Source organism: Haliotis rubra, unplaced genomic scaffold (assembly GCF_003918875.1).
Source record: "Haliotis rubra isolate DU_JTF1 unplaced genomic scaffold, ASM391887v1 Scf606, whole genome shotgun sequence".
NCBI lineage: Eukaryota > Metazoa > Mollusca > Gastropoda > Lepetellida > Haliotidae > Haliotis > Haliotis rubra.
Window position 1 is genome coordinate 422,813 of NW_025767309.1, and position 19,238 is coordinate 442,050.

The 19,238-nt window shown below is 38.7% G+C and overlaps 2 protein-coding genes across 4 annotated transcripts in view; one reads left to right on the forward strand and one right to left on the reverse strand.

The window, feature by feature from the left end:
- Positions 1 to 1,515: 1,515 nt before the first annotated feature.
- On the forward strand, positions 1,516 to 7,920 carry LOC124255692 (nuclear cap-binding protein subunit 2-like). 2 transcript variants are annotated; one of them, XM_046689584.1, is made up of 4 exons: positions 1,516 to 1,701; positions 2,422 to 2,603; positions 6,264 to 6,402; positions 7,288 to 7,920. In XM_046689584.1, exons 1-4 carry the CDS (start codon positions 1,633 to 1,635, stop codon positions 7,381 to 7,383), a joined length of 486 nt encoding a protein of 161 aa, XP_046545540.1. In that variant the 5' UTR covers positions 1,516 to 1,632; the 3' UTR covers positions 7,384 to 7,920. The 2 variants fall into 2 exon arrangements, with proteins under 2 accessions (XP_046545540.1, XP_046545541.1); XM_046689585.1 differs by having other exon boundaries at positions 1,534 to 1,600.
- A 4,794-nt stretch (positions 7,921 to 12,714) lies between these two features.
- LOC124255691 (zinc finger SWIM domain-containing protein 5-like) overlaps positions 12,715 to 19,238 on the reverse strand; it is a 42,409-nt gene continuing 35,885 nt past the window's right edge. For both annotated transcript variants that reach the window (XM_046689582.1, XM_046689583.1), the window contains 3 exons: positions 19,070 to 19,233; positions 18,493 to 18,640; positions 12,715 to 18,057 (listed from right to left, as the gene is read on the reverse strand). In XM_046689582.1, the coding sequence (XP_046545538.1) occupies positions 17,258 to 18,057; positions 18,493 to 18,640; positions 19,070 to 19,233 (1,112 nt within the window). In that variant the 3' untranslated portion in view covers positions 12,715 to 17,257. The remainder of the gene's footprint in view (positions 18,058 to 18,492; positions 18,641 to 19,069; positions 19,234 to 19,238) is intronic.

Consider the following 19,238-nt stretch of genomic DNA (forward strand, 5'->3'; position numbering starts at 1 on the left):
CCGACAATAACGTTCCTACTCTCAACAGCCACTGTGTACCGATCAAACGGATTTAAATTGTCACATTGGGTGTCTCAAATGTCACCTGTATTTGGAGACCAGTGCGTTTTATATATGTGAAACCCTCTTACGGCACTAACGGCATACTGTAGACGAAGTGATTCCATCAAAAACACGTGTTTTGAACATTTGGAAAGGAGATCATTCTAAAAGTAATTTCAAACTTAAGCCCATGAGCTTAAATTCGAAAATCAAAACTCGTTGTTAAGCCAATGGGCAGAATAACGGCAGGGCTTAAATACGAGGATTCCCGGTAGTAACACTGAAACCCTTCACTAAGTTAACTCTCTACGGCAAGGTAGGATGGGGTGTCCTTGTGGCTGGAACGAAGCACCAGCTAGGTGTGAAATGTGTGTTCCCCATCCATCAACTTAGACACACTTATTCACCTCAAGAATCGACCCGGGCGTTGGGGTAGCCTAGTGGTTAAAGCGCTCGCTCGTCACGCCGAAGACCCGGGTTCGATTCCCCACATGGGTACAGTGTGTGATACTCATTTCTCGTGTCCACCGCCATGATATTGCTGGATTATTGCTAAAAGCGGCGTAAAACTGTATTCACTCACTCACACAAGACTCGATCCGATTTAAAAGTTTCACTTGTGTGTGTACGTTTTAGAATACATGGAGAACACAAGCCTGTGGTTGAATTTGATATTAATTCGCTGTACTGGGTGTTTTGATTTAAACATATTTATTCAAGAGAATGGATTGGGTACAAGTTATGCCAACTTAGTGAAACCCTCTCCTATTTACAGTGCTTACATGCTAAAGTGAAACAAACTATATGTACAGGGATAGAAAGATATATACAAAAGAATATATAATACAATGAATACATGAACTATTTAGATCATAAACATTATATCCAATTACTGAACCTTTCGGAGTTTGATATATATTTTTGAACTTCTTTAAAAATTCGTCACTATACGGAAGATCTGCACTGCCATTTAATAGTACGTCTAGGTTTGTTGGTGCTCTAATGTTACAAATTCTGCTAATATTTTGAAACATTTCCTGTCTGATATTACACAAAGAACATTCCATAAAATAATGATGAAAATTTTCACAGGTACATTTACAATTACATTCAGGGTTCTCTATAATACTAATCCTATATAGATCACCATTTAATCTCCTATTTGAATATCTTAGCTGGGTATGAATTACATTGAGTTTTCTATTACCAAATGAGAAATATCCTTATTGCTAAAAGCGGCGTAAAACCGTACTCACTCTCACACAAGACTCGATCCGATTTAAAGGTTTCACTTGTGAGAATACATGGAGAACACAAGCATGTGGTTGAATTTGATATTAATTCGCTGTACTGGATGTTCAATGTTAAAGCTGAGTGTGATTTAAACTGAAAGGGAGATGAACCCATGATGTTGCCTACAGTCGGTAGCATGCGCTGTGACGATGACCGAACAATCTCTGTTAGGAGCTTGCGCATGCCATACTCTCCACAGCGACGTTCATGGCGGATGAGCGGAGTGGGGAAATCAAATAACGAAATCACTCATCGACAAAAGAAAGTAAACCATCGTAATTTGTCCACAACTTTACAATGTCTCAAAATTTGAAAAAGAGAACTGTATCGGTAGCACTAAGTGCTTACCGGGACCAGCATTACAAGGTATTTCGTAGTCTTATTGTGGTTATTGACTTACCAATCGTTTTGGCAGAATTTCGGAAATTTGCAATATGTCTATGGCGACTCGCGTTTTGTTTAATATATCTATGGAAGTTGAACATGTTGAAATACCAGAGACAGACTTCCTCGTTCAAAGGACAGTATTCGTAGTCGGACTCGGACTGGTAATCGTACCACTTGTCTGGCTAACTGTGGTCATGAAAACATTCTGAAATTGACTCACCGGTGCCAAGAATTCCCTGCATTTTCTCGTGTATAGATTCTATGTAATCTCGAAAATCAGGGCTCCAGATAATATTGCAACATCAGGAGTACGTACTCCTTATTTTCTCAATACAGGAGTACTGGAAAACCTTAAGAGTACTGAATGGAATTTAATGGAGTATCAGTAATCTTGTGTTTCGATTTATGCACCACAACATTGCATTGTGTGAAACAGGTCAATAAACAATAAAACAATAATTTTTCATTAAATACGTCTTAAAATGATTCTACACCGTACACCATTACTGTGGTGCGTATCTGCTACGTTTTCGAAATTATTTCCTACCGTTATTTTCTATCCGTACATGGGATGGGGATCTGGGGAGAAATAATACGTAAAAGAGCTCAGAATACTTTGAAAAAAATCGAAGGGGGTCTTTTCGTAATCTGATTGGTATGACGGCAGTGATGGATGTTTCATTGGTTTTTGTTTTTCAGGGAAGTCGAAATGAACAGGAAAAAGCACTAATGTATTCAACAACTCTCTATGTTGGAAATTTGTCATTCTTCACCACAGAGGAACAGATCTATGAGCTATTCAATCGGTCAGGCGATGTGAAGAGAATTATCATGGGACTTGATAAAGTTAAGAAGACCCCATGCGGATTTTGTTTTGTGGAGTATCCTTGAACCCAAACAGTATGATAAACATGTTGGATATGATTTAAAGGGCCACTGATCCAGAGCAATTTCCGCGGACTGGTTGTTGCTTTTGTTATTATTTTTCTCCAGTGAGTACCTGGATGATATCCCAGAATTCATGACTGGTTCGGTACCTCTGCTGCGGTTTCCTCATGCGCAATTGATAGTATAAGTATAGACTGATCAACAAAAATGAAATCTTTTTTACTGATAATCTTATGTTGATTTTGTTGTAAAATTATGTAGTCTTTGATGAATAATTTGGGTTCTTATAAAAAATATTCACTTTGATAAAAATGCTGATTTTGATTTCATAGTAATGTTGACTTTATAATTTTTTTATCATAAATGGATGTAGAATTTGATTTAAGAAATAGTTTGACCTTGAATTTGGTGAGAAGCCTGATACAATAGCATTGTTTTGAAAGTAAGGCTAACTAAATACATGAGGAGTTTTGGGGAGAGTAGTGAGCTTGGGTTCACAACTTGTCAATCTGAATGTTGTATTAAATGGCATTATTTTGATAACAAATGAAAACATTTTAAGTTTAACCACCTGCCGGTGGTAAAAAAATGTTAGGACTGAAACAACGAAGTCAATGTACGTCTTTATATTTTGTCTTATAATCCTAAATAGTTTATTATCATATTTGTAATTGTATGCATTTTGAAACTTAATAAAATGCAAACAATCTGCTTATACTTAGTGAATTTATAACATGATTGTAATATCTAGACATTTTATAGATTGCCAACGTGTATCATATTTCACACACATGCCCTGAGTGCGACCTAGTGTATGTTGTATGTCTCATTACACTTCACAGCAAAAAATGATTCTGTTGAATGTCATAACAAATAAATATAAACAAAATGCAAATATTAAAATTAAAACAGACTAAAGTTATAGCAACAATATTAGGCTATTACCTTGTTTGGGGAATGTATCCATCAATATCCACATAAAGCAATGAGATGTCATTCATCTGCAGCTGACAAAGAATCCTGCTCCATTTCATGTGTCTTGTAACAGACTAATATGCGAAAAAGTGATCTATCGTTTCAGGTTTTTCACATTGGTGTATGGTCCCATTGGTCACCCAAGATAACACACCTGGCAACTAATTGCATGATGTCCGCCATTCTTTAAAAAAGTAATTTAATCAATCAATGTATTGGTGGTTAATACTTTGAAGGAAGGACGTTGTTTTTACAAAGAGACTTTACGACAGGGTGTATTCAGTATAGATTAGTAAATCTACATACACAAACACTACCTTTTGACAAATCCGCTGTGCAGGATAAAAGCAATTAATCAATCAGCGTGTTATGGGTAAATCCTTTGATTGATGTTTGTTTTGTAACTCAGCTGATAATTCCCCTTACAGCACTTCCATGCGCATATTACATAAGATGTAATACATTTGCCACATCAGACCTCAGTTTATAATGATAAGTATTTACTCCAGACACAAGAAATGCCAAATGGGAACCTTTGTCGGGTAATCTGAGTGGTGTTATCACTAATTATACCTGTTATAAATACATTAACTGACCATCAAGTGAATGATGACAAATAACATGTGTAGGTTTAGGTGACCGGACAAAATCCACCCAAAAATTGCCACCCCGGACAAAATCCACCTCTTCTTAAAAAAAAATGGACAAAATCCACCCTTCTCAAATTGCCTCTGACACCACCCTGCAACACCTGGCATCAGCAGACACCTGGTTTATGAACGGTACCTTCGATGCTGCTCCCAACCTCTTCACTCAACTGTATGTGATCCGTGCTCCCCTTGGGGATAGTGCTGTTAGTTGTGTGTATGCCCTCCTGTGCGTTAAGACTCAAACTAGCTACCAAGAAGTACTTCAAGCAGTTGTAGATAAATGTAACGAACTCGGTTTCGAACCAGATCCTTCTGTTATTGTACCAGACTTTGAGTTGGCTGCCATCAATGCTGTATCTGTTGTGTTAGGTTCTCATGTAAATGTTCATGGGTGTTTCTATCATCTCACCCAAAGTACGTGGCGTAAGATACAATCCTTAGTCCGGGGTGGATTTTGTCCTAGGTTGCAATTTTGGGGTGGATTTTGTCCGGGTGGATTTTGTCCTGGATTCGTAGGTTTACCACCAAACAAGGGTTACAGCAAGAGAGAAGTAATCGCTGTATTGCATGCAAGTTTGATTGCCTGAAAAAACAACAACTTATGGGCAGACACTGTTTTGAGGATACGAACGGAACTTCATTGTTACAAAAGAAATATATATAAGCATTTGCTATATACATATATACCTAAGTAAAATTTCAGATTTATTTTACAATGGCTAAGTGGGGTTGTTTAGTTTATGGATTCAAATATATCAAATGTGCGTTTTTTGATATCATAGGATACGTAATAGACATCATATTTTTACATGATTAAATATTGAGGTGAAAAACACAGAAATAAGGTCAAATTGGATCAGTCACTATACCATCAAAACATTTGAAAATCTGAAAAAGCCTACACTGCTGGGATACTTTATTACAATCATACAAGAACTACCGGGGATATTTTCAAACATGGCATCTAATGGGCATCCACCCTTCCTAATGTGCAACTGATTAGGTTGAAAAAATTCTGCCAGGGTGGACAGTAGCCCAGTCCCCGTCACGGTCGAGGGAGCAGAGGTTGACCAGTTTGCAGCTAGGTTTCGTAATTAGACTGTTGGCTGGAAACAATAATCGCTCTGGATCAGTGGCCCTTTAATTATGAATTAACTTAGGTCTATGTATCTGAACATGTGACTGGAGAGTGGAATATCTGTGGTTTGATACCAAGCCACTTCATACCACTATCACATATGTTGTATTTGGGATTACACTTTCTTAGTAAAGTACAAATTCTAGTACTTTTGTTGGATTGAGTCCCATCTGGGATTCAAACCCACACCCTCAGAGTCAGGGACCTAATTGCCAGCATGGCATTGTGTATTCATAGCTTTTGGTGTGAGCCGTGCCAATTTACACTTATCAGAGGGGTACACAAAGTACATAGTATAAAAGTATAAAAAGGACTCTCATATAACTTAAAATTGGAAATATTGGTAACTCTTTACAAGCAGTAGCATGGAGTGCTGAACACAATAACTGATCTGAGCACAATAACTGATCTGAGCACAATAACTGATCTGAGCACAATAACTGATCGGAACACCATAACAGATCTGCTACCAAATCTGTCATGAGGTCTCAGGTTGACGTTGGCTAGATCTTGATTTCAAAGTCTCCAGAACCGACAGCAACAGCTTTGTCATGTATAGAAGTTGGTTTGGAGATTTTACATGCACTTTCAGATATGATACATACATGTACATGGGAACTCGTCAGGCAATTAAGTGTGGGCTTGAAAGGACCAAAAGAGGGACCAACATGAAAGGAGTGTGAATTAGGGTTGCATATTTAGATTATTGAGAGGCTGACAGAGTGAGTTTAATGTCCTGTATTCATATTTGATAAGGACTGTTTCTTACACTATGAATTCTTTGTTTTGTAACAATTTCAGGCAGTCAATACTTATAAAATGTTAATTTTCTCCCATGTCTTTCATTTCAAGTCTTGGTCATTTGTTGAACTTTCCTGATTGAAACACAGATATTATGAGAGAAATGATGCAGAGAATGCTCTGAGGTATATCAATGGAACTCGTCTAGATGATCGGATTATTCGAACTGACTGGGATGCTGGCTTCAAGGAGGGGAGGCAATATGGGCGGGGCAAGAGTGGGGGACAGGTGGGTGGATTTTCTTGAATGTTTTACATGTGAAAGTAATTTTTATGGATTTATTAGTGTGATACCATTTACATGTTGAAAATGTCTCTTGTATTTCTTTGCTCTGTTCCACAAAGCCTTGCTAAGACGTATATTTTAGCATAGATTTTAAGTGATTGTAGCGTTTAAAATGCTTTGTGGAATAGGGCCCAGGATTTAAACTTTGAAACACAGACAGCTGAATGAATTTTGCAAAATCTGAGTTAAATAGTTATATTGCATGTTCAAGTTTTTTTTGAGGTTTTGTCTTCGAAAAAGACTGGAAAAAAGTCTCAGTATAATCATAGTAGACCAGCAGGAGGGATGTTGCATGAGTGCGATGTGAAAGAGTGAAAACTTGTACGCAGGATGATGTCTTACCTTGCTTGCAAATTAGGATAAAAGAAAAACTCCTGAGGCTGATTGGAGGTTATAAAGTTGTGAGGTAGTAACTGAGTAAGGTTTTCCACTGCTTTAAGCAATATTCCAGCAAAATGAACACAGGGAACATCAGAAATGGTTTTCACATGTTGCACTCATGTGGGGAAATGAACCCAGGACTTCTGTGTGATGAGTGAATGCTTTAACCACAAGGCTTTCACACCGGCCTATTCAGAAGTAACGTTCAGTAGTGAATATCCATTATAACATCTCCATGGTTCTTGAAATATTGGGGTCAGTGGGGTAGCCAAGTGATTAAAGCATTCGCTTGTCACGACGAAGACCCGGGTTCGATTCCACACATGGTTACAATGTGTGAAGCCAATTTCTGGTGTCCCCTGCTGTGATATTGCTGGAATATTGCTAAAAGCGGAGTAAAGCTAAACTCACTCACTCCCATGAAATATGTTTCATTGTTTCTTTTAGGTGAGGGATGAATACAGAACAGACTACGACGAGGATCGGGGAGGATATGGGAAAATTGTGACTTCTAAAATCAGGACGAGGGAAACCCCATATTAACATCAGGTGTTCAGGGTTTCATTGGGACACATTACTCTGAAGGTCAAGGTCGTGCTGGATGTTGTCTTCCACCTTCCTGATATCCGAACTTGGGATGCTGTAATGTGACATAAACAATTTTATTGTATGAATGATGAATGACAACTGCATTGCATGTGGGTTTTTTTTTCAGTTGCGGAAACCAATACGTAACAAGTAGATTGAAAAGTTAGTTTCCTTTATATTTCAAGTTAGATAAATAAAAATACTTGAATATCCTTCTTCTATTTAACATTGTCGTGTATATTTTCATCAACAACTGAATAGAAAGGCTTTGACAAGAGTCGATTTCTGTTTATTGTGTGACGATCGCAGGTTGTCATTCTTTATCTTTGAAGCACGTTTTATATTTTTTGAATTGTTTAATAGGAAGGCTGTAACCTTGGTAACAGAAGTTTTACTGTTTTCATTGTGTGTTTGAGTGATGAAGATTGTGAATGTAATGTTGAATGTAACGTGTAAGGTGGATCTCATGTAATAAAGAATGTCAGTAATGTCTTTGATATTTCTATCTGCTATACACCCAATCCTTCATTTCTACTCAAGGAAACGTACAACTCAGAGTCATGATGGGCTCCAGCAGTCAAGCTTCTCGGCTAGGAAGGGGCTGTGGGGTAGCCAAGTGGTTCAAGCATTTGCTCGCCATGCTGAAGACCTGGGTTCGGTTCCCCACATAGGTACAATGTGTGAAGCCCATTTCTGGTGTCCCCCGTCCTGTTATTGCTGGAATATATTTCTAAAAGCGGTGTACAACCATACCCTCTCACCCTCGGCTAGGAAACATGCCTCTATTCTACCCAACTTATCATAAAACTGAAAGGGACTTTTACACTTCACCATTTCTGCGACAGAATTGTGAACTTGTCCGTGGACAAAGTCTGCATGTCCAGACTTTTTACCAAGGATCTTTTCACACCCATGATTTCTGTCTTGACATTAATGAATGTCTATGTGGCTTTTCTCACTGTGAGTAATAAGTAATTCAGAAATGTAAATATGACCTTTTGTGATCCATCATCACTTTCTTCAATATAAATATGGAAAAAAGGAAACTGGGGTTCTGGTTAAAAATGTTCTTAAAAATGACACCATAATATTTGATCCTACTTGTAATTAATACCGTACTTCTTATAACAAATTCATTGACAAAAGATGGACTGACTGACTGACTGAGTTTGGTTTTACGCCGCTTTTAGCAATATTCCAGCTACATCACGCCGGGGGGGACACCAGAAATGGGCTTCACACATGGTACCCATGTGGGGATTCGAACCCGGGTCTTCGGCGTGACGAGCCAACACTTTAACCACTAGGCTACCCCACCGCCCGACAAAAGATGGATGGTGTAACAACATGGTTAATGTGATTACTGAGTGACTACCATTTGGGTTGATATGTGCATTGAAGACACTAGATGACTGAAACAGCCTGTGGATGGAGACTTAGACCGCCATGGCAGTAGAAGAATGTTATTCTTCCTCAAGAAAGCACACATGGAACATGTGGGTGGGTGTTTATAGGCGGATCCAGAGGAGGGGTGCCCCCCTTTTGTGCTGAAAGTTTATTAAATGGCCATTGAAACTCGTGAAAACGGGTGAAAATGAAGTCTGCACCCCCCTTTCTCAAAAAGCTGCGTCTGCCCCTAGTGTTTTCCAGCTGATGGTATGTTCCTACAATGCATCAAGGGTGAAAATGATCTTGAATGATGTAGTCAGGGTACCTTATGACATTCAAGTTGCCATAAACAATGATGACATGTCATCCCACCCCAAACCATTACGGGGCGGTGGGGTAGTCTAGTGGTTAAAGCGTTGGCTCGTCACGCCGAAGACCCGGGTTCGAATCCCCACATGGGTACAATGAGTGAAGCCTATTTCTGGTGTCCCCCTCCGTGATATTGCTGGAATATTGCTAAAAGCGGTGTAAAACCAAACTCACTCACTCACTCACCCAAACCATTACACTTCCATCCAAACAATGATGAAGAGTTGCTGAATGAAACCTGTAGAAATGTGTATTTTAAAATTAACAAAATTTACAAAGTGATACAAATCACTTCAAAGGTATTGTAGTGGCAGTTCAAAATAAAGTGGCAACTGTTGGATGTTTTGTAGCTGATGCTGACATGATAGCAGATGTTGAACAAGAACATTGCATAAATGTTTAATGGGATTCAGTTCTCGAGACCTTGAGGTCCATTGCAGTACTTGGATTTTGTGGTTCCAAAAAGGCGTCAGTCTTGCTGTGTGAGGTCAGGGGTTGCTGTGTTGACAAAATAACATTTGTTTGTTGCATTGTGGGAAGGATGTGTGACATTGTGCTGTTGAATTGTCATGGTTGTGTACCAGGGGCTCCTTTCACGAAGCAACCTTTACTAAGGTTAACCTTAACTCCCATTCTTTAACATTGTACTAAGGTTACCTTAGTGACTTACGATCACCTTAGTGCTTTGTGAAAGGAGGCCCAGGTCTGTTCTACCTGTATGGGGGATGGTGGCCCACATCATTACTGAGAGTACTGCCAAACCTGTCCACTCCCTCTCTTCAGTTTCTAGTATAATGTTCCGTCTGTACAGAGATGCAAAAAAGTGTGACTCGTCACTAAACCAAACACTTCTCCATCACTGTTGCGGCGGTGGTCTGTGTCCTTGACACCAGCAATGTTGCAGCTGATCATGCTGATCAGTCAGAATGACACTTCGAAGTGATTGACTCCGATGAATGCCTGCGGCATGTAGACGCTTCCTCACTGTCTGTGTTTAAATCCAGTGCAATTCCGGTACAGTCCCGGTACATGTATTACTGTGTCTGTAGAGACTAAGTAATGAACCCACAGAACCTGTCTGGAGTTGAGACCAGGTTTTGGTAGGTCACTAGTCTGTCTCACAGTCCCTGAACCACATTATTTTCCCTACAGCCTAGCCTTCCCTGTAGTGCTAAAGCCCTAAACGAGAGCCTAAGTCTAGTAGGTCACATGCTGACCCCTGCGTCGTTCCATAGTCTTGTAATGGCGCTTGGCTACCGCCAAAGCCTGGTTGTAATAATCATGTGTAACAATTTTCTGATATTTGATAATGTGCTTTTAAGAGATTCTCACATCTGATTGGTCAATTGAAGCTATGTGATCGCACAATCATCTTGAAAACGTGATGACATCACTCAGAGAATACATAATATTGTCTGAACAGGTTTCCTTCATGATATACTGTAGGATTGAAAATATATGGGTTTTTCAAAAAAAAAATCTGGAGAGAGTATGAGAAATATATAGATAACCCAATTGTGTATTACCTGTCCCACATGAATGAATGCTAGAAGTCGCAAGCATTTATTAACATCGTTCAATGGCTTGGCACAAATGATTCATAATTCCTGGTAACTAGCTGGTTGTTCTCTGAATGCTGTGCATATAGTGCCATATTATCTGAATATGGTACTCTGAACAACCAATCACAGATTGTGATCAGAACAAGGAAGTAAACAATGTACCGCGGTTGGTTGAAGTAGTCATACTGGTGATGTTGACACATTTTCAAAGCAGTGATGCACTTGTTTTGTACCGGAGTATATGTTATCATTCTGACCAATAATCTGCCAAACTGCTTTTTTGTTGTGTCATGTGACCAATCCCACAAGTTGATATGGATTTTCCACATTGCTGTGTGCTGCCAGTAAGCTTTTGCCTTGACCAAGAGCACGGTCATTCTGGTACTTACACTTTCTCGGTCAAGTACAGACTCTGGTTACTTTCTTGGGGTTGAGTCTCATTTTGCCATGCATGCCGTGCAAATTGCCACTGTCTGAGGGGTAAACAAAGGATATGATCTTACTGCCAGCTGTCTGACTTTCATTTTTGTGGAAGCCATGGTGGATTAGATTAGCAACTTTGTGTGCTGGTGACCAGGTGCCCTACTCTGTGCATTAAGTATTGGCATCACAAATGATCGAACAACCAAGGTACATTGACCAGGTGTTGATTGATTCAGTCCCTGTTGTGACTCACAGCCCTGTCATATCATTGCACAGTCGCCTTATATTGCAATGTAAACTCAGGCAGTAAACACTCAATGACCTAAGTGAGTGAGTGAGTATGGTTTTACGCTGCCTTTTAGCAATATTCCAGCAATATCACGGCGAGGGACACCAGAAATGAGCTTCACACTGTGCCCATGTGGGGAATCGAACCCGGGTCTTCGGCGTGACGAGTGAACGCTTTAACCACTAGGCTACCCCACCACCCTAATGACCTAAGTGATCTGAAGTGAGGGTTGAATGTTCCTCTAGTTGAGAGTTTGAATCCCAATATAACCCTGATCAAATCCCTGTCAACACCATTCCCCATTTAAACGAAGCTGTGAAAGTCAATGACTGGTCATGTTCCTAAGGCAAGGCATCATATCGAGCTGATTGTAAATGTCAAGTTTTCATCCTTGATGAACTAGGCTGGCTCTTGGAACTAGCTTTTAGTGCCATAAGTGGCTTTTACAAGTTACATCTTTTATGATCAAGACCTCTGTTACAGTAAAACAGGCCTTATGTTGCAGCATGGGTCAGATCAACTGAGCACCTGGATTAAAACCATAAAAGGTTTGGATATGTGTGAACGCCAAGCTGATGGTTCACATGTTGTATGTTATCATGCTAACAACTGAAATCTGCATGATATTTGGCATATTTATGAGTGAGGGAGTAAATGTTGCTTTAAGCCGCATCAGCAATTTACAGCTGTTCGGTTTGAAGATATTTTTGAACTGATTGTCTATTTCTTTACGCATTTTGGATTGGACTATGCATAGTCACACTGTCCAGCCCAAATAGGGCCTGTGAGTAGGTCACAGCTCTTTGTGAGACTTTAGTACTTCCGGTCACAAACAATGTTTTACACCAATGATAACAGTACTGTTACAAGGGGCATGTCTTGGCTAATCATACTCAAAACATGCTGCGTGACTTGGAAAAGCTACAAAAACACTTGGACTATGTTGCATGAAAAGTACCGGTAAATGTACATCTGTCAACAGCTGTGCAGCCAAGTGTGGTAGTACACTTGGTCCACTCCAGTGAAGTCATATGTTGACCCCTGGTTGTGCAATTTGGAACCAGAACTGGTTCTTGAATACATGCATGTCTCCGGAAATAGCACCTCGTGAGACTTCCAGGCCCTATATAACTCCATAACTCTAGTGTAGTGCTGGGTAGAAACTGGGCTTTAACAGACTGTAGTTATTTCCCTTGCCTAGAGGAAATAATGTCTGGTCTGAACCTATGGCTGAATAGAAACAAAAACAGAAAATTGCATTTCTCACTCTTTTTATTATACCATGAAAGATAATATGAAGGTACAACTTATCAAAACCCATGTTTTGGGTTCAATAAATAGACATCTTTTTTGTTTTCATTATTTTTAATGAGTGATGGTAGCGACCAATGATGACTAACATTCGACTCGTATACAACTCATAGTCACAAAATACAGAAAAGAATCAACACAATACATGCACCTTTCTTGATAAACAAACCCAGGCTTCTCTCACATATAACAACAGTGATAGCATCCACCCGACTTCTCCACGAATCAGGGTGGTCCTTGGGTAACATACAATCTGTTTTATAAACATCTCTCAACAATACATCTTCCGTTCACAGGGGCCCATCATACAACACATTGGTATGCTGTTTTCATTGGTATTAAGCAGCTTTGTTTTAGCATAAACTTGGGGTTAAGTTTTGATTGCAGGCTATTTTGACACCAATTATACAATTCTTAAAAAAAAAGACCCAGCTATAACTGAATTAATGTGATCGTGCTTGAACAAATTAAGAATAAATATGGATTCAAATCGGAGAACAAAACTTGCTTTTTTTAAAAAATACTTTAAAAACCTAATTCTCCCCAAAATGAAAAATAGAATTTTCCAATTTACTTTGAAAAAAATCATTTTCTTATTTGTAAACCTGTACATATAGTAAAGATAGTATATTTTTCTGATAAAACAATCTCCATGTCAAGAGATGATACACGGACAGTTTGTGTGTTATGTTGACCTGAGAAGCAACCATAGCACTGTACAAACCAAGATGTAGCACTTATCGTAGTCCTCATCTTTGTGCTTACAGTCATGTCTAACACATAACAAGTAGCAACACAGATACAGCTATGAATGAACAGAGGTCATTATCACTAATTATCATTTCAAGAATAAATAATCCAAAATCGTTTCATAATAAATTCATTCTAAGACAGAACAGTCGATAACATAATACAAAATAATTTAATGGCACTTATTACAATACTTGATGTTTCTGTTGAGGATGCTACCAAATGTAGGGGACATAACTCTTCCCTTTTGTTTCAGAAGTTCTAGGAACAGTTTTTAATTTGGAGAAACTGTCAAAATGATAATATACAACTAATTAGTGTTCCTTATTTAGAAAATGGAAGAATGACATTACTTTCTTATGTTATGGGATCTATCTTGCAATTATGACTGATACAAAACAATAGTACACATACATTGCTTATAGAAATAAATATAAAGAATACACATTTCATTGATCTGTGACAATATGCTACCGGCCTTATGCACATGGTCAATCTGATAACATATGCTAAGCTCTGGTGCATATCATTACATTCCCTGTTGAGAGCTTGGCAATATTGCTCACTGTATAGCATTACAAAAGTTATTATGATTTGGGAAGAAAATACTTCAGGCTCAATGTAATCAATGAATTTCCTGCAGTGACAAACTGCACATGGGATTAAATCAAGTCCATGCCAGCTGACGGCGATTCAATACTGAATGCATTTAGAATCGGAACTCAAATGATTTCTATTGCAATAAATGACAAAGAAACCACAAAACAAAAATTATGGGCTAATGGAATCAAAATGTTTTGGCAGGCATTGGGATGAATATAAAACAACCTACCTAACAATTTATACCATGAAATATAAAGTATTTTGATTGCTAAATATCCAACATTGTATAGATGGCACTGTATGCTCTTTCTGTAGTGTCAAGAATGCAGGGGAGTTTCAAAAAAGAGTTCAGAAGAAAACAGATTTTGATAGAATGTAAAGAAATTTGAGAAGGAGGAGGAATTTCTCAATCTATATTAGAAATTGAAAATTCTTGTACAAGGGTTTCTGACTAGACTACAAAATGTGGCTATACACAGCATCACGAGAATATGGCTGATTCATGATGATGATGATGATAATGATGATGATAATTGATGATGAAAATTTCAAGGTAGATTTAGTTTGATTTGTACCACTGACATCCCAAGAATGAATGTTTGTGTTTGTGAGGTAGGCCCTTATATGAAAAACACTTTAATCACATATACCACTCAACATTAGCAGAGGACAATATAAGTCATCTTTAGTCAAAGGTGTTGTCCTTAGCAAAAGTTGTGTGGTATTTCCATACACAAACTAACAGTAAAACAGATTAATTTCTTTAAAAAAACCAACAACATACAAAAGGATTGATTTCCTTTTGCCTCTGTTTGCACAACTGAAATAAAGGCCTTAAACTTTAAAATAACATTTAACTGATGTTTCTCTATAAGTTTTTAATTTGAGTTGGGTTTACACAAACGGCATGTGTTGGGTTATCAGTGGTAAGAAAATTATGCTGGCTACGTGTTCGGATAGTCGACATTTGAGGTAGATAACACACAGTTTTCAATATTATAACTTTCATGGAACAGATGATATCACATTTACACAAAGGTCAAGACAGACAACAGATATCATGGTTCTTTGTACAGGCAATGGCTATGTCCCACAATCTTCAAGGTGCAGGACTCATTAATAACTTACTTGGGTTATTACTGAGAGTAAATAACTACACAATGGCAAAGGGTATATATGCTTAGAAACAGTTTGAAAATTCAAACTTAGGGCTTGAAAAAAAAGGGTTTCTGTCCCTGAGATCCATATCTTATGAATCCTGATTTCCATAAAATAATCTAAAAAAAAGAACAAATGAGAATTTTAACAACTTGTTCACTGAACAATACCTACAGCTCAATTGTTTCCATGGTCTTTGTACGTCAATTCAGCTTAAGCGAATACACTGATAAAACACAGCAAAGTGCATGACTGAGACACTCAAAAGAATAATAGAGTGTCAGGTATAACGTTACGCAGAGGTAGACAATTCTAAAAATATATCACCCCAGAAAGAAAATTAAAAATCCCATTGGAACATCTTTTCTTCCTTACAGGAAATATGCTCAAACAATACTCCACTAATCCTTTTGTTCCAAACTAAAACACATAGATATGGAAAATTTAACCAATAATAATATGACACAAACAGGCATAACGTAACAAGGTACAATAACAAGACATTTTCCCAAATCAAGAAAATACTGCAAAAACAGGTTTTCGTACATATCAACTAAATTAAAAGTTAATTTCAAACTTATCTTTAAATCTTATTACCCTGTTCTCACAGCGTGTGAAAACTTGTAAACATATCACATATTACTGCGATAGTTAAGAAAATGCCCAAACAGTGACATTCCCAAATGTTTTCCTCCATAGCTAACAGTGTTTGCATACTGACGTAACTGTTAATAAATGGAACAATACACTATACAGATTGTTTGTAGTCTTTCCTGTACAAACTCAATCTCTTCAAAGGGATCTTTAAAACACAAACATAAGTCGAACTCTTTCAACCATGATTACCGAACATAAAACACAGTGAAAAATTTGTCTACAGAAGTCTGGAACCAGATATCACCAGAGGTCTTCAAGATCCACAGCTGAGAATGTGTCGGGTCAGAAAACCCACATGCTTTTTATTATGGTCTTAATTGCTTGTATTAATTCAGGGAAATCCAAAATTGCTTGATCTTATACAAAATCCCAATTCATGACATTTGATAAGATTGATTATTCATAGTCTTTCCCCAAAACTGGTCCCTGATCACAATCTGACATGAGGAACCCTGTACAGAAATATAGTATGAAGCCTATTGCATTTGGGGAAATCTATAACCTGACTGATTATGAATATTCATATGACCCCAGCTGAGTTGTCGAGATACATCTGTTTACAATCAATGAATATACCTGCTTGAAAGGCTGACTTTTAACCATTCAGAGAATGTCATGCAGATTTGTTCAACAGATGGTCAAGGCAGGGTCAGAGATGACTCTGACCAGCCAAGCTGGTGACCTTTGCCATGTGACCTCTGACACACAGGTGACCTTGACACTGTGTCAGGTCATCAAAATCCAACACTATTATATTATTTCTATACATTCCTCGCACTCTGTCCAACACTTTGAGCTGTATTTATTACAAATCCTATGTGTAAAGTCTCAAAACATGCATTTAGTGTTTTCTCAATCATTCCATAAAAAATATGTAATACAAAATACACACATGGGAAATGTGCTGATAGCCTTTGGTTACCATATACATTGCATTCCTGAGTTTCAACTCGATATATATATTGCTGGTCCAATGATCAAGTGAGACAACGCATTATGGCTTGGAAAACTAGGGGAAAAAAAGAGTTTGGCATGACAAACTACATCCTCAGTGTGTAAACTGCTGACAAAACATATTCTACAAGTATTCAATAAAATATGTATATCGACATATATAAACAAAGGAAGAAATCAACAAGTGTGTGAGCCTACATGGAAATACTGGGTGAAGATAGTTGCTTGTCCAGCCATGTTTGCGTTTCCCAGTGTCACAGACAGATGGGTGTGGCACCATTGAGATGAAGGAAAGTCCATAGCACTGATGAATAGTGATAACTTAAATGTGGTCCCTTGAATAATGCTGTCGCACGATTGCTCCTCATAATCCAAATCGTTCCTTTATTAAATACATAAGCTTCTTTTTGCCTTTATACACCAGTTTCATGTTCTCAATGAGTTGAGCAAACTGTATATGTCCGTCTTGAGCTAAAATGAATGTTTCCCGAGCCTTGCTGAGAAACTCAATAAAGTCTCCATAGTGACGGGGACTAATATGGGTCAGTTTGGAATGAGTCGTTTGGATGTATGCGTATATTGTCGCTTCCATAAGTTGTCTGAGGGGTAGCTTTTCATACGACAGCAATTTAATTGCTCGTCTTTTACCGTCCGCACTTGCCATACCTGGCGCCGTTAATGTGCACCGACGCAAAATGTCTGACAGGACAGCAGCACACTGCACATTTTCTACTAGTAACGGGATCATGTTGGCAAGTTCCGTCTTCCCCAGAGAGTGACTCAGCAAACATGCCCAGTGAATGTCATTGATGGCTGGGTGGGTGTCTTGATTGTAAGCTAGGTGGAGATTTTTCATGGCAAGAAGTGCCAGTCTATATGCTCGGTGGGGGTAGGCACGATGCTCCATATAGCGAGCAATAGTAAACAACTGACTGGAATTCATCACATGGGCTGCAGCGTCGATGACGATCTGATACGCTGTCTCGAATGCTACAGGATCCTTCTCACACAGAGTAAGGGCACACAATGCACAGTTCTGGGGATCTTTGGTGGCACACTGGAGAGCGAGGCTGCGGGCACATCGGGCTAGCTCCTCGTGTTGGGGGTACGTTAACTTCAGCTGGTCCATCGTTGCTCGGGACACCACTGTTGTGGCCACTGTACCTGCAGCAGCAATATTCAACGTTAGTGGTGCATCACATCAACAAACTTAATCACTGGTTGGAACGTTTAGAGTCGCTTGGCAATAAATACAAATTTTGCCTTTCCTTCCCTTCTTCAGTTTACACTGGTAATTTGCTTCACAATTCAAGAAAACTTTCAAACTTGTCAGGATTTTCAGTGCCATGTACAATTCACAGTATTAGTTGAAATGCTAAATCAATAATATAGAGTTTACTCAGCAGTAAATAGCTCTTAAAAATACCCAGCGGAACAAAACGTATCACAAACAAAGGATGCAAAGGTTAAAGAAAGCTGTTAAGCATTATCAAGATGTCATCCACAACTTCAGTTTACTCTGTGAAAGAGGCAGCCTCCAGGATCCTTAACCAAGATGGAGACATTGATAAAGATCACTGAGAAGGCTGCATAACTCACTTGTAGCCTCGATAGGTGCAAACAACTGGAACCAGTTTTGCATGATTGAGATGAGTGCCTGAACTCCAACCTCTGTTGCACACGTCACCAGCCATCGCACCATTTCACGACGTCGCCAATTCAATGTCATCAATGTCATCCTCATAACCTGTAATTAAAGAAGGGAAAGATGTCAGTAACATATCTGCAAATCAATACAGAAGGAACAAATCTATCTAAGGGAAGTAATCCTGTTCATTTACATCATGTAGAGTTACCCCCCTTGCCACAGAAAACTCAATATGTGTGTCATCAGTGTTCAAAAATAAGGATGGTTGATTAATTATATTTGTTGCATAAGTGTAACTTGAATGTGGGGAACCCTGAAATCTGAACAAGATGGTTGTTGCAAGAATCTATTGAATTTCATGCTTAATTCCAAACACTGATGTCTCAATATGTCTGTACTAAGAGCGAAGTTGTTCAAAACTGTCAGTGATTAATTGATATGTTAAAAACACAAATTCATAGTCACAAGTTAAATTCAAGTTGGGCTGAATTTCAGGCAATCCGAAGCAAATGATAGCAATTCCCGTACCTGTAGACCTAGTTCAAATGCAGCATTGAGTGCTGGCATGTGTTTAGAGCCGTCAGGAGTGGTGGCAATCTTGAAGGCGTCCTGCGCTAGCTTGTACAGCTGGGAAGAGCTGTGTATGTGCTGTTGGGCACACTCCAGAACTCGTCGCAATCGACCAGTGTCACCTACA

Bases quoted from the DNA above. Each gene is read 5' to 3' on its own strand.
- LOC124255692 (XM_046689584.1), top strand. From the start codon at position 1,633: ATGTCTCAAAATTTGAAAAAGAGAACTGTATCGGTAGCACTAAGTGCT. The intron at 1,702-2,421 runs GTATTTCGTAGT...TTTGTTTTTCAG, and splicing joins ACCGGGACCAGCATTACAAG to GGAAGTCGAAATGAACAGGA. The intron at 2,604-6,263 runs GTATCCTTGAAC...ATTGAAACACAG, and splicing joins TGCGGATTTTGTTTTGTGGA to ATATTATGAGAGAAATGATG.